This window comes from Mustelus asterias, chromosome 14 (genome assembly GCF_964213995.1).
Source record: "Mustelus asterias chromosome 14, sMusAst1.hap1.1, whole genome shotgun sequence".
Classification (NCBI taxonomy): domain Eukaryota; kingdom Metazoa; phylum Chordata; class Chondrichthyes; order Carcharhiniformes; family Triakidae; genus Mustelus; species Mustelus asterias.
In genome coordinates this window covers 70,860,360-70,875,858 of record NC_135814.1, presented here as the reverse complement: position 1 = coordinate 70,875,858, position 15,499 = coordinate 70,860,360, and the positions used below count along the sequence as shown (strand labels likewise).

Sequence of the window (15,499 nt, the reverse complement as noted above, 5' to 3'; positions counted from 1 at the left end):
TTCTTGTCGATTTTCGTAAAAACACGTCTGGTTCACTAATGTCCTTTAGGGAAGGAAATCTGCCATCCTCACCCAGTCTGGCCTACACTTGGTTGACTTGCTGCTCTGGAATGACCGCAAGCCATTCAGTTCAAGGATAATTAGGGATGGCCAATAAATGCTGGCCCAGCCAGTGACACCCTTGAATTATTTTTTAAGAAGTCCTTTCAACCTTGGGTGTCAACAAGTCAGTGAGCATGGCATCTTTCAAGTAGGTGAAACGCCATTGCACACATGGATGTACTCATGCCAGACTGACAGCAGCTTAGCAAGGTGGCACTAACATTAATCAATGGTTAGTACTTGACCATCAAGAGGGAGCAACCTGTGGACAACACCATGTCTCCAAATGCCAGGTTTCAAGTGTATCCAGGCATTTGGAAGAGACGTGGTCCAGTCAGGACTGACACAGCAGTCAATTACAGCTTTGTCTTTTCATGGATCCTGCTGAGCATTCAGGAGATGTGCCAAGACATCGCTTTCATAGCATTACGGTTCTCGTCACTGTCCATATCACAAAAGCCTATCTTTTCTATCTATCTTAAATCAATTATGCACACTCATGCAATGAATTCCATATTGAATTGCGTACTGTAAGGATTACATAAATCACCACTCTGCAGCCATTCAGGAACAAAGAAAGATCCTCACGGGTATTTGGACAGCTTCACTGGGATGAACACACACCTCTGACATTGCACACTCATTCCTCTCTAGCAGGCATTTCTGACCCCACCAAATGGAACCTACCTCAATTATTTAGCATCATATATGGGGAGAGGGAGAACTAACAATTGAATAATGTTCAACCTTAAACACAGAGATGAAAATGCACAGAGATGAAATGGAATGCTATGGTTCTCAATGATGAATAAAACTTTTCTCAAAAGGTCTTTGTCATAAAATAAAGGTCATTGCCAAGTACACTTGAGGAAAAAAAGAATTTAACAATGGTCATGACAACTACGTGGGGCATCCACAAATTATATATAGACTTCAGTATGACAGCATCAGGATAATCACTAACCTTGATGAGCAATTCTCCTGAGGCCAAAGAATATCTGCCTGTCATCCAAAGTGTCTTTGTTTGTTTTTTGCTCCATCCTTAAAGTTACAAAGCTAATGCTCAGAGTGGACTGGGCAAACCCAAATCCATTCCTTGCTTTCTCCAAAAGCCAAATTCAAAATCTAATTGAGTCTAATTCATGGTCCCAGCAAGAGAGGCAAAGAAGATCCAAGTTGACAAGATAAAGCATTGCACCCCATCTTGGGCTTGATCTGACATTTGATCTTGGCCAAAAGGCCGTGAAGCGATGTTGCAGTTTTGGAAATAAATGAGATTGAGTGCGTGTTAATGGAACTGAGGATCCAGCTGGAAGCTAAATGGAGGGGATACATTTTGGTCCCTTGTATTAATGCAGGATCTTGTATCACATCGATTAGTTATTGAATACTTGAGACTTGGAGAGGATAAATGAGAATATATTACAATCGTGTAGATTATATACAATGAGTGAACATCTGTGTCACCGTTGTGCATTTAAAAACTTCTTAATTTTTATACCCTATTGCTACATCTAGGTGCAGCCCCAACATCAGCAGTCAATGTGGAGGCAATCTGTTGACTGCTATGCTCTGTTGTCTGAGATGATTTTGCCGAGTGTCCTCTGGCTGAGGCCTGGAGGCCCAGGCCTTCTAAGTGTCTTTTGCAGTGAGGCAGGTGTGCCCTCCTTGGCCTAACTTCTGGAGTCGATGCAGTCACAAGAACCACTTCATCAGACAGAACATGGTCTGGATTCTTCGTTCCAGTCTGCTGTTGGTCTCTGACAATTCTGTCTGATGTTTCCCTGCTTGTCACTGCATCGCTTTCAGGGTTGATTCCAGAGACCTCCGACATTGAATTCTGACTCGGCAGGGGCCTGGTTTTTAATGGCCCTCTGATTGTCAGCCGTCATTGCCTTATTGGCTGTCGACCCCGTGTCTGTCAGCTGATTGCCAGATTGTAAACCTGAGCCTTCTCTAGAGCTAGGACTCACTGAGGTATCTACGCTAGTGGAAGGTGCAGGTAAACACAGTGATGGATCTTCATCAAATGAGTTCTCAGCATCCTGATCTGAGCTGGTCTGGGGGCTGGGGTTGAGGTGCTTGCTTGAGGATGGCCTTCACCTTTTCTTACTGGTAGCTGGAATAGAGAGAAGAGATTATTGGTGATTGAGTAGGCAGGCTCCAACATTATATGTCACACACAGTCATTGTGCACATGTGGCCAATATAAACTGGAGGAGGCCTATCTCAACTTCCACACAGGAACAATCTCCATACTTTCCAGCAAGCTGTGAATCCTGTTCCTTGTGAGTGGAGAATGTTCTCAAATCTAGTGTCCTCTCCCTGGTTTTGGCGCTCTCCCTTTTTTTTGTGGGCGATCTTGGCCTGCATAAAAACAGATGGATTGGCTGGGCACCATGGATGGAAGAGCAATTCAGTAGCATGCATGCCTGTTGTGTGTGCTGATCCCTCCCCCAGTAACAGATTAACATGCCATTTGTGCAGATCGTGCATGTTGAGCTTAAAGTGGCTGGCAGACATTCTCATCTGCTGGTAGTGTGTGACATCATGTGAACTCTAACCCTTAAACTGCCCGATGCCCTTATGAGTGTGTGAATTTGGAGCAAGTAGAAGTTTCACTTACCCTGGCCGAGTGCATCAGATCATTCATCCCTTTCCTGCCCTGTAGGGTGGACCTTTTTTTTTGGTTATGGGCACTGACCTCCCTGGTAACCTCCTCCTAGGCAGGCATAGTGAGGTGGAAGGATCTCCAACCCCCATCCCAAAGGAAAAGGACCTCCTACCTTTCCTGTATGGAGCAGAATTCCCCAAAGAAGCCTCATTGAACTGTGAAGCAGTAGATTTGATTATTTTGAGTGTCATTGGGAACTTCTAAATATGACACCAGGATCTTCAACCCCGTGAGATAATGGCGTGGTGGATAAATCCTGCCCACCCCGTCAAGATTTGACAAGCTCCTGATTGCATAATTAGGAGGACCCAGCAGGAATCAGGTCAACTTTTCCACTCGCTGCCACATTTGGTCTCCAGAATGGCAACATCTGCCTGTAATCTAAGCCAACACTTCAGTGCAGTACTGAGGGAGTACTGTATGTTGAAGGTGCTGTGCTCTGAGTAAGGTGCATGCTTACCCATGTGGGCATAAAATACCTCACGACTATTATAGGAAGTGTAAATAATTTTTCCAAGCGTCCTGGTCAGCAATTATTCCTCAATCAACACTTAATGAAAGCTTTGATTTGTTACTTGGCTCTTTGCTGCATGTGGATGCTTGCTGTGAGCAAATTAGCTGCGTGTTTCCTTACATTTCAACAGCAAGTGTACTTCAAAGGTAATTTATTAGTTGTGAATCATGTTGGGACACCCTGAGGATGTGCTGCGTAAATGTAAGTTGTTTCTTTAGTCTTTAGATTAGCCAGTCTATATTTGTTTGTTGCATCCTCTCCCTCCTTATAGTGATTTCAATGTCTAATTATCAGTCCGGAAACAATTTGCATATCTTAAAAATAATCAGTCAGATTAGCATAGGCTGGAATCGAACTTTGGATCTTCCAGATTTGCATTGCTCCTTTCCGTAGTGGGCATTGCAGAGGACAGTTTACCCATCGGCTACCTAGATTCAGCCTATATTTAAGTTAATTCAGAACGTAAACTCTGGGATCAAAATATAGGATCACCACAGCCATGACCCAGCTCCATATAAAATAAAAATAATTCATGGTCTATGCATGTGTACTATAATGACATATGTTGCAATTGATTGCACCAGTAATGTATCATTCAAGGTCCAGTCTCTTGGTTAAGGTCTCCAAGTTTTTTGAATCTGATTATTACAAATTAAATCTTGGTTGAAAGTTTTTTTTTATTGCAAACTTTTGATAAATAATGGTATTTCTGGGTGGAAGAAATTAAGTTTGGAATATTTCTATAAGTGCTATTTCAGTTTTTTTTATTTCATATTGCTCTATAGTCCTTCAATTGTTGTCATATACTTCAGTGCAATACAGCCATTCTATGAGTCTAACCTCAGTGGTTGGTAAGCTGATGGAGAAGATCCTGAGGGACAAGATTTATGAGCATTTAGAGAGGTTTAGTATGCTCAAGAATACTCAGCATGGCTTTGTCAAAGGCAGATCGTGCCTTACGAGCCTGGTGGAGTTCTTCGAAAATGTGACTAAACACATTGACGAAGGGAAGGCGGTAGATGTGGTTTATATGGATTTTAGCAAGGCGTTCGATAAGGTCCCCCATGCAAGGCTTCTAGAAAACGTGAGAGGGCATGGGATCCAAGGGGCTGCTGCCCGGTGGATCCAGAACTGGCTTGCCCAAAGGAGGCAGAGAGTGGGTATAGATGGGTCTTTTTCTAAATGGAGGTCGGTCACCAGTGGTGTGCCCCAGGGATCTGTTCTGGGACCCTTGCTGTTTGTCATTTTCATAAATGACCTGGATGAGGAAGCGGAGGGATGGTTTGGTAAGTTTGCCGACGACACGAAGGTTGGTGGGGTTGTGGATAGTCTGGAGGAATGTCAGAAGTTACAGAGGGACATAGATAGGATGCAAGACTGGGCGGAGAAGTGGCAGATGGACTTCAACCCAGATAAATGCGTAGTGGTCCATTTTGGCAGGTCAAATGGGATGAAGGAGTACAATATACAAGGCGGCACGGTAGCACAGTGGTTAGCATTACTGCTTCACAGCTCCAGGGACCTGGGTTCGATTCCCGGCTTGGGTCACTGTCTGTGTGGAGTTTGCACATTCTCCTCGTGTCTGCGTGGGTTTCCTCCGGGTGCTCCGGTTTCCTCCCACAGTCCAAAGATGTGCGGGTTAGGTTGATTGGCCATGCTAAAATTGCACCTTAGTGTCCTGAGATGTGTAGGTTAGAGGGATTAGCAGGTAACTGTGTAGGGATATGGGGGTAGGGCCTGGGTGGGATTGTGGTCGGTGCAGACTCGATGGGCCTCTTTCTGTGCTGTAGGGCTTCTAAGATTTCTAAGAAAATAAAGGGAAAGACTCTTAGTACTGTAGAGGATCAGAAGGACCTTGGGGTCCGGGTCCATAGGACTCTAAAATCGGCCCCGCAGGTGGAGGAGGTGGTTAAGAAGGCGTATGGGGTGCTGGCCTTTATCAATCGAGGGATTGGGTTTAGGAGTCCGGGCATAATGATGCAGCTATATAAGACCCTCGTCAGACCCCACTTGGAGTACTGTGCTTAGTTCTGGTCGCCTCATTACAGGAAGGATGTGGAAAAGATTGAAAGGGTGCAGAGGAGATTTACAAGGATGTTGCCTGGATTGAGTGGCATGCCTTATGGGGATAGGCTGAGGGAGCTCGGTCTTTTCTCCTTGGAGAGACGTAGGATGAGAGGAGACTTAATAGAGGTATATAAGATGTTGCGAGGCATAGATCGGGTGGACTCTCAGAGGCTTTTTCCCAGGGTGGAAATGGCTGCTATGAGAGGACACAGGTTTAAGGTGCTGGGGGGTAGGTACAGGGGAAATGTTAGAGGGAAGTTTTTCACACAGAGGGTGGTGGGCGAGTGGAATCGGCTGCCGTCAGTGGTGGTGGAGGCAAACTTAATAGGGTCTTTTAAGAGACTCCTGGATGAGTACATGGGACTTAATAGGATGGAGGGTTATAGGTAGGCCTAAAAGGTAGGGATATGTTCGGCACAACTTGTGGGGCCGAAGGGCCTGTTTTGTGCTGTAGTTTTTCTATGTTTCTATTTCTTCAGGTAATTACTGTGAATGTGACTCAGCTGTTTCTTCTTGACAAAATATTCTGTACTGACTTATTTAGGGGCTACGGGTTACCATAATGTATCTTCCTGAAAAGAATTATTGATACAGTTTACAGCTGGTCATGATGGTTCCACTGAAGTATGTCTTGTCCTTCATTTAAATAATAATCATATGTGGGAGGGAAGAGTTTAAAAAGACCTTCCAAGTATGCAGTTACATTTTGAGAAAGAAAATGTCAAAGCAATCACCTATGACATTCCTCTGACCAGAGAATAAGATAGGACTATGAAATATTTACAGTATTTAAATAGACAAAAGCAGTGATGAGAGGAATGGCTTCACCCTTTTAACTCGGGTCCTTGTCAAAGTCAATCACAAGAGCTGGGTCAGAATTAACGACCTTAATTGCTTGTTGGCTAGAATGTCAGGTGGCTTAAGCATATTTTAAATGCCCATTAATAATTTTCAATGTGCATTAGAAAATAAAATCACACAGTCCCAGCAGTATTTTGCATGATTTTTATTTCTGAATTCTGTGACCTACAGGAAATGAAGGTTCTGGAGAAACCGTTCCGAAGAAAACCTCATCATGTGATATCTGCCAATTTGGAGCAGAGTGTGATGAAGATGCAGAAGATGTTTGGTAATTTCTTCAGTGTTAATTAAGAGCAAATATTAATATTTGCTATTATCCATAAATGCAAATGCAACTCCATCACTGGCATACTGTATGAGATTAGAAGTTCTTTTTATAGAGTGTCAACTAGGGCTTTTACTTTTGTCACCTGGATTTAAATCCAGCCCAATCCAATGGGATGAAAGCCCCTTCTGTCTAGCAACTTCGAACATTAAAACAAATTGGGTAGAATCCTCACAGGAGTCTGGCCTCTGTTCAAAGTAAGTGCCTTAACCTACATCCAAGTATGTTTAATCGTAATTCTAAAATTAACTGTTGGGGGAGGTGGGAATGTCATATTGATACAGTCAAGATACTTTTATGGGGTCGCCTATCAGCTGATCTGTTCTGTACTTGGCCATGGAGTTCTTGATGCTGAAATCAAATGTAAAGTGGTATTTTGTTCCCCAACACTCTTGATCAGCACATTGTTGACCAAAAATTTAAAAACTCAAACTGTTGTGAGATATTGTTTAAACTGGAAGTTGATTAGTGAGTTCACTGTATTCTTTGAAATTTGCAGAATGTTGACTTATGTGTACTTCCTGCTCCTGGTTTGGCATTACATTCTAGTCACTGCAGGATGAAATACACAAATACTATACAAGGTTATAAAATCGTCAAAACATTCATGTCAAACTGAATTATAGCAGTTTGAAAAAAGAGAAAAAATCTGCATACAATAAGTAGGGCATTCATTGCTGTGTATTGTTTTGACTTTAATCAATTTTAAGCTAACTGTTTAAATATCCATTTGGAAGAAAATCAATAAGATGTTAGTATCTGAACACATCATGTCCTTGTTAAGACAGCAAACGAAGGAATTACCTGACTATTTGGATGCAAAATCACAGAGTTAGCCTTTTCAGTAATTCTATAAGTCACAGGCTTATATAGAACCTGTTTTGGTGTTAACACCCAACATTTCCATTCAAAGTTTACCCTCAAAGCTCTCGCAAATAGCCACACTGATGAAAAGGACATGCATCCAGAAACTTAATATGACCTGACTTGATCCAACTACTCTGTAATTATAAATGATCACTCTAATGCATCACCCATATGTCAGTGCCTGTTCTTCAAAATCAGAATATTTTAACGAAGACTTTTGAGTTTACACACACAAAGGTATCAATGTACCTTTGAACTTTTTAACTGTTGCAAAGCTCACTGCCAATGGGGATAATTATATATTTTTAAAAAGAACAGTTCAATTCCAAACTCTCCACTTCTGGTTTTACTGGCAATGGGAGGCCAACTCATTCTCAGGAGGTGGGAGGAACCTCAAGTAATTTTAAGGAGACTGCATGCATCCACTTTATCATCACTTTCTTATTTTTAATGCCGACAGGCCAGGTTTCCCAAGCTTCGGGAAACCCAGTGGCTGAGGGGAGACACAAAAGCCGGATGAAACAGGTGCCTGCACTACTTGTAGGTCAGAAGGAGCAGGAAATACTGTAGCCACCACCTGTCCCTCAGACCCCCATCTGGCGTTCAGTCTGACCTGCTCCTAGTAACTCAAGCCATCCCAATGCCAGAACCCCTGCCAACAATCAATTTGACAGCCAGCCAGTCTTCAATGTGGCTGATTGCAGCGAGGAAATGGTTCTTTTTTTTAAAAAAAGGCCCTGCCATTAAATTCAGTAGGATCTGCAGGAAACCCGTAACTTTGAGCTTCCCTGATGGTAACTTTGCCTGCAGGCTTGCCACCTACTTGTCTTTACTGGAATCAAAATCCTTAACTTTATTTGATAGCATTCATATTGTGTCTGTGTTGTCTGAATAAAATGTTTGAATAGCAATCCCAGCATAGAAAGACTTTAGACAGTGCAGAAATACTCTAATCATTATGAAGGCAGGATTGAACTGTTTGAAATCTCGAACTGTTTGAAATCTCAAACTAATTCATTTTGATGACCCAAATCAATTACTCAATTCTATTCCATTATTTTACCCCAAATAGATCTGCGGAAATATTTTCCAAACTACTATTTATAGACCTCATCAAAGTATGCTCACCACAATAAGTATAAATGCAGAAGAAAAGTTAAGTTCACAAATTTGAAAAACCTATCACTGTATACTACTTTTTCCATATGGAATCTCACCTCCCTGACTTGAATACTAAATTGGATCTATATTTACTCAACAGCATTTCCTTATTAGTGATAATGTATTTGAATAATAATTTGATAAAGCAAATATAAAAGTCCATGTACATTAACCTATTATCATAAGTGTTTATCTACACACATGCAGTCATGTAATATATAAAAATATATGCAGAGATATTTAATCTACATTTTTCTGTATTCCAATGTTGTAACACTGCCTCATCTTTCTTGTTATAGAGTTGTGAAATGTAGAAAACTGACTGACATTTCAATAGACCTGTATACGATACTGTCTCTACCAAAACTCCTTTCCCTAACCACCAACTCTAGCCATTTTCCTGGCAACCCTGAGAGCACATTTCCACTCCATCTGACGAAGGAGCAGTGCTCCGAAAGCTTATGGTATTTGCTACCAAATAAACCTGTTGGACTTTAACCTGGTGTTGTGAGACTTCTTACTGTGTTCACCCTGAGATTGAACCAGACTGTTGGCACCATCAGTGTCATAGTTGACCCCATGTTGAGTTTCTGACTGCATATCAGCACTGTCAGAACACCTATTTCCACTTCTGAAACATCACCCAACTTCAACTCAGCATACATTTCTTTACTACCTTTGGACTATACTACCTTCTGGCTTGCCTCCCATCTTTCTCCATCCAGACTTAAGGTAATCCAAAACACAGCTGCCTGTATCTTAACTTGCACTAAGTCCCATTCACCAACACACCTGTGTTTGCTGACCTACATTTGCTCCCAGTCTGGCAAAGCCTCAATTTCAAAATTCTTATCCTTATTTTCAAATCCTTCTGTGGTCTTGCCTTTCCCTATCTCTCTAGCCTTCTCCAGCCTTACAAACCTCCACCATATCTGCAATCCTCCAAGTCTGACCTCTTGAGCATAGAATCCCTACAGTGCAGAAGGAGGTCAATTGAGACTGCATCGACAACATTCCCACCCAGGTCCTGTCCCCGTAACCCCATGTATTTACCCTGCTAGTCCCCCTGACACTAAGGGCAATTTAGTATGGCCAATCAACCTAACCCGCACATCTTTGGAGTATGGGAGGAAACCGGAGGAAACCCACACAGACACGTGTAAACTCCACACAGACCCGAGGCCGGAATTGAACCCGGATCCTGGCGCTGAGAAGCAACAGTGCTAACAGCTCTGCCACCCCATCAATTTTAATTGCTTCAACATTGGCAGCTTTGTCTCCAGCATCTCTACCTCTTTCCTCCTTTAAGGCCCTCATCTTCCTAATATCTCCTTGTGTATCTTGGTATCAAAGATTGTTTAATAATGCTCTTCTTTTACTACATTAAATGTGTTATACAATGCAAATTGTGCAGCAAATTTGATTACTTATCTAAATGAGTACAATACTCCAAATTCCTGTTAGTTAATTGACTCCCCTATGGAATACTTATTGCTTGTTTCATTGTTTGCTCATTCAAATTCTGATAAATGAATAGCTAGCTTGCTAGGAAATACTCTGCTTAGGTCAGTGTTTTGTTTCAATCAGGATTCTCTTAACCACAGGGAATATAGCCCATCACAAATCTTTGCAGTGCACTAACAATGCAATATAAATCATTTAATATGCTTAAAATTATGTACATAGGGTATACAGTACAGAAATAGGCCATTCAGTCCAAACAGTTCATGCCAACAGTTATGTTCCATATACCTTCGATTAAATCTAATCTTCTTCCCTTCTCTCCCATATGCTTGCCCATCACCCTTGAATCCATCTGTACTATTCACTTCTGAGTTTCACATTTTCACCATTCTTTGGGTAAAGAAGTTTCTTCTGAATTCCTTATTGGATTTCTTGGTGAATATCCTATATCAATGGCCTCTGCTATGCTCTCCCCCATTGGTGGAAAGCTATTCCCTTTTATAATTTTAAAAACCTCAATTAGATCTTAGATCACACCTTATCCTTTACTTTTTGAAGAGAAAAGAGAATCAACTTTGTCAGACCTTTCCTGATATATACACGCATGCATTTCTAGTAGCATCTTGGTAACTTTCACTTGCACCATATTTTTATAATACGGTGACGATAACTGCATGCAGTACTCTTAAATGTGGCCTGACCGAGGTTTGATCAGGTTTAGCATAATTTCACTACTTTTCAATTGTGTCCTTTTAGAAATAAAGCCCACTGCTCTCTGTTTGTACACAATATTGCACTCTAGCCAAGGTACCCAGGACCTTTGTGTAGCGTATTTTTGACTTGCAGCCTTGGTGGATTTGCTGTTCCTTGTGCTTGCATTTGGGCCTGCCTGGCTTTGAGGTATTGCTGGGTAGTGATCCTGTGCTGTTTAGTTTCCTTTCCTTGCTCTCAGAAAATTAAGATAGTAAAGTGGTATCAGGGTATCACTATTGGGTTCCATCCAAGAGGTGAAAGGATACTATTAACGTAGGACTATTTTAATACAGATATTGGCCTTGATTTTCATTAACCTCTTCGCTCTGAGAAATTGAAGTGCCTAGCTATCACAGACAAAGAATCAGACCAACATCACATCATTCCATGATGCAGCATATTGCTGAGGGTATTCTCATAGAATATTGGTCCTGATTGTGGCCCTCTGCTAAAAGTGGGGTAATTCAGTTATCCCTGATCAGTGGTAATGGAGGGGTCTGGAACAGGTAAAGTGGAGTGGTGTCATTTCCTGATCTGTTCCTGCCAATCTGCATTTAACATGGCTAGTTTTGTGGAGCTCCTACTGGATTCTAGTGGCGGCCTTATTAGTCAATGTAATCAGGGTCATATGATGTACATGGGAACTCACTGGAATTTTAACTGGCTACTGAGCCTGTTGTGGGCTTTCTGCCAGATAAAACTGTCTAGAAGCCAGCGATGCATGCTTGGGTAAGTTTCTAAACTTTTTCTTTGTGAGCTCAAGAGGAACAGGAGTGCTTCTCTGGGCCCCACAAGAAAAATCTGATCCTCTGACTTCCCCCTCTCTAAATCACAACCCACCTCAATCCTTCCCAGCTTTCAGACTCTGCAAACATCCCCAATCCCGGATTTACCTTGTTGTCAGCTAATGTCAGAAACTGCTCCCAGATTGAATTCAAATTGGCCTGTGTCAGTACTATCATCAAAGATCCTGAATATCACTGTTGCGTTTTAAATATTAGCTTTCTTCAAAGTTAAAAGCTTGCCACAAATTTCCATAACGTTTTCCATGTTTTTTATTCATTGACTGTGGGTGTCACTGGGCCCGCATTTTTAGCTAATGACTAAACTGAGTGACTTGTTACATTTAAGAGTCAACCATGTTGCTGTGGGTCTGGAGTCACTGAACCAGGTAAACATGGCAGATTTTCTTCCCCAAAGGGCATTGGTGTACCAGATGGTTTCTTGGTCATCATTATACTATTAATTCCAGTTTTTTTAAAATTGAATTCCAATTTCACCATCTGTCATGGTGGGATTCAAATCCTGGTCCCCTGGATTACTAATCCAGTGACAATATCACAACACCACCATCTCCCTTCTGCTTGCTGCATTTTACTAATGTGTACGTTTATTGCTAATTACTCTGCATCCAGGAGATTATTCTAAAGGACACTTTGCTTCTCCTGAGCCTTCAGTGCAGGGTCCCAATGACAGGGAATGCAACACAGATATAGCACTATAGTATTGGCAAAGTAATCCTTCATCCTGCCCTCCCTGTGAAAGCAATTCCTTGCTTGGAGCTCAAGATAATGCAATGAATAAAGCTCGTTTTTCTTGTCTAGGTGTGTGTGCAACATTGACTGTTCCCGCATCAGTTTCAACCCTGTGTGTGCTTCTGATGGTAAATCCTATGATAATCCTTGTCAGGTTAAAGAGGCATCTTGCCAGAATCAGGAATTCATAGAAGTCACTCATTTGGGAAGATGTCCAGGTAACTCAAAATTTGATTGCTCCATTTGGTACTTGAAATGTGTGATTTTAGGCATGATTTTATTTCTGCAGAACCCTGTGAATATTATGTCAAAGTTCGCACTACAGTCTGATGAGGGTAAGTTCACTGAACCTGCATTAAAGTGCTTGAAGACAACATGGACTGAAGGATTGGAGCTGCGGCGTTACATTTGTATCTCTGACCCACAATCAGAGTGCAGCATCAGTAAATTCATACAATTGTTTGGCTCTTCCTGAATATTTTATTCAAGCACATGGTGTTTAATCCTTGTGATATTCCATAATCAGTTTGTTCAACCTTTTTAATGTCTGTGTAGCAATCAAGAAGTATAATGAAGTTACTGAATGACTATAAAACAAAATGAAACAATTTGACAACACTTATGTCAGAAGTAGCCAAATTTTCATGCAGTACTTCTGTAGGTGAAGTGCGACTTTTTACTTATTTGTGTCAGCTGATGCATTTTATCCCACCCAGAACCCAGTGATGAAGTGACAGAACCATTACTGCCACTAGCACAGAATTTCAGCACAATACCAAACTCTCTAGAAGAAACCAAGACAGCTGGACTGAAAGAATTGCTGCCGGTTTACCATGAGGTAGATTGTGCTGTATGTTTAGATGGCACAGTGGTTAGCACTGCTGCCTTACAGCACCAGGGACCCGGGTTCAATTCTGGCTTTAGGGGACTGTGTGGAGTTTGCACATTCACCCCGTGTCTGGGTGGGGTTGCTCCAGTTTCCTCCCACAGTCCAAAAATGTGCAGGTTAGGTGGATTAGCCATGATAAATTGCCCCTTAGTGTCAGCGAGAGTAGCAAGGTGAATACGTGGGGTTACAGGGGTAGGGTCTGGGTGGGATTGTTGTTGGTGCAGACTTGCTGGGCCGAATAGCATCCTTCTGCATTGTAGGGTTTCTATAGTTCTATGAATGCTGGGCCGTTAACTGCTGATAATAACATACACTACACAGACATTGGTGGAGCTGAAGAAGGATGACATGGAAAAACTGAGTTTTTTCAGAAATTCAGGCAGAAACCTTCCCTTGCTCTTGTTCTACTGCACTGAAGGATGAGGACAGGAGAGAATGAATGAGTAACATTTTCCAAACTTTAACAGGAGCTAATGTACTGAATAGAAAATTACAGACATGGAATGAGAGATAAGGAGGTAGAAAATGGGGAGAACAGAAGGGATGGGGGAATGGGAGGATGGATGGAATGTTGAATGCAAAACAAGAAGGAAAGCAATGAGAAGAAACAAGGAGTGAGGACATGAATTATAGGTAACAAAAGAAAGAAGGCAATAAACAATGAGTGAAAGCTGGAGTGAGGGAATGAAGGAGACTAGAGGAAATGGGTAAGGGGGAGTGATTGAAATGGAGAGCAGAAAAAATGAATGAGAGAGGGGTGTTGAGGAAAAGATGGAATGAGTGAATGAAGGTAGAGAGAGAAAATAAGAGGGAGAAATCTGGATACCAGAACTAAGTGGAAACAACACATTTTAATGGTCACAATGATGAATTCAGTTTCAAAATTACAATACTTTAGTTACAATGAGAATATTGGCTCGTGTAGTAACATGCATTGTAGGATTGATTCCACAGTCAGGAGGAACTGGTGTTGAGGAGAGAATTATGGGAAATTATAAATGGACAGCTTGTGGCTTTCTAGCGATCCATTTAAACAGATGAAAAATAATGAGTTTTATGCACAGATTTCTCAGTGCGCTCCCTGCAAATGCCGGCCCTCAGTGAAAGCGTGGAAATGTACAGCTTTCCCATGTATTTAATATTTATAGCCTCTTGACAGCATATAAACTATTTTTTCACCTCTTGAAAAGTTGACCATCTGTGACCTACACATTCTATTTTCTCTCTCTCTTTCTACTTTCATTCACTCATTCCATCTCTTCCCCAACACCCCTCTCTCATTCAATTTTCTGCTCTCCATTTCAATCACTCCCCCTTACCCACTTCCTCTAATCTCCTTCATTCCCTTGCTGCTAAAACCATACAAAGCCTAGTCATACAGTCCCAAATATTCAGTAATACAATGAATTCTTTCCATTGAAAGATGCTCTATGACCAGAACCAAGTTTTGGAAGATCTGATGTCATCTTATTATAAACCATGCTAAGAAGGTGAATTTAAGTGAATTGCAAAAGTTAGCACAATATAGAGAACAAATTAATGTTGTAAACCACTGTCTTAAAAAACTGCACATTGAAATTTTCTGACTTGGAGACTCTGAATATGTCTTTGTACATATCTCTGTGCATGTCTTTGTTTTTTTCCATTTCCAAGATAAACCAATTGAACCTTATTCTGAACATTATCCAATATTATTGTTTTTTCTTACTTTTTTTAGGTTTTACAATACATATATTGTGACAGAAAGTTTATAACTTGATATATTCAGAGTGCAGCTTGTGTTTGTTTACTTTTTCAACCACAAAATAAAGTATGTGGTTTTTTTCAACTGACAGTTGGAAAGTTCAACATTGAGAAATTAATGTAGTCTGTTTGGTTCCTGGATATGTTATAATCTTACAACACATCATCTGTGCAACATGCTAATCTATAGAGGTTGTATCATGTCTGAAATTTTAAAGTAAGTTTTGTATACATTTCTGGGATCAATTACACAATACGAATAACAATGGCAAATCCTCTATAATATAAGACAAAAAGTAGGGGTTTCATCAGTCATAATGACAACTCTGCTTTCTAATAGCATCATACACTCAATTCAAAACTATTCAAATTGTACTACTCTTATCGAGATTTAAGTGAATCTGTGTATTTTCCAGTTTTGCAAAACAGTCTAGTTAACAATCTATCTGGAACAGATGAGACATAACCACCGTCACTCCCTCCCCACCCCCCAACAATCTTTATGTTGATGTGTATACACAACTGTTCATTGCATTAGAATTTA

The 15,499-nt window shown here is 41.1% G+C and overlaps 1 protein-coding gene across 1 annotated transcript in view; it reads left to right on the top strand.

The window, feature by feature from the left end:
• The window catches only part of tmeff2a (transmembrane protein with EGF-like and two follistatin-like domains 2a), a 101,492-nt gene that overhangs the window by 76,644 nt on the left and 9,349 nt on the right, over positions 1-15,499 (top strand). Inside the window, exons 5-6 of the mRNA XM_078228614.1 lie at positions 6,390-6,486; positions 12,393-12,541. Of these exons, the coding sequence (XP_078084740.1) occupies positions 6,390-6,486; positions 12,393-12,541 (246 nt within the window). The remainder of the gene's footprint in view (positions 1-6,389; positions 6,487-12,392; positions 12,542-15,499) is intronic.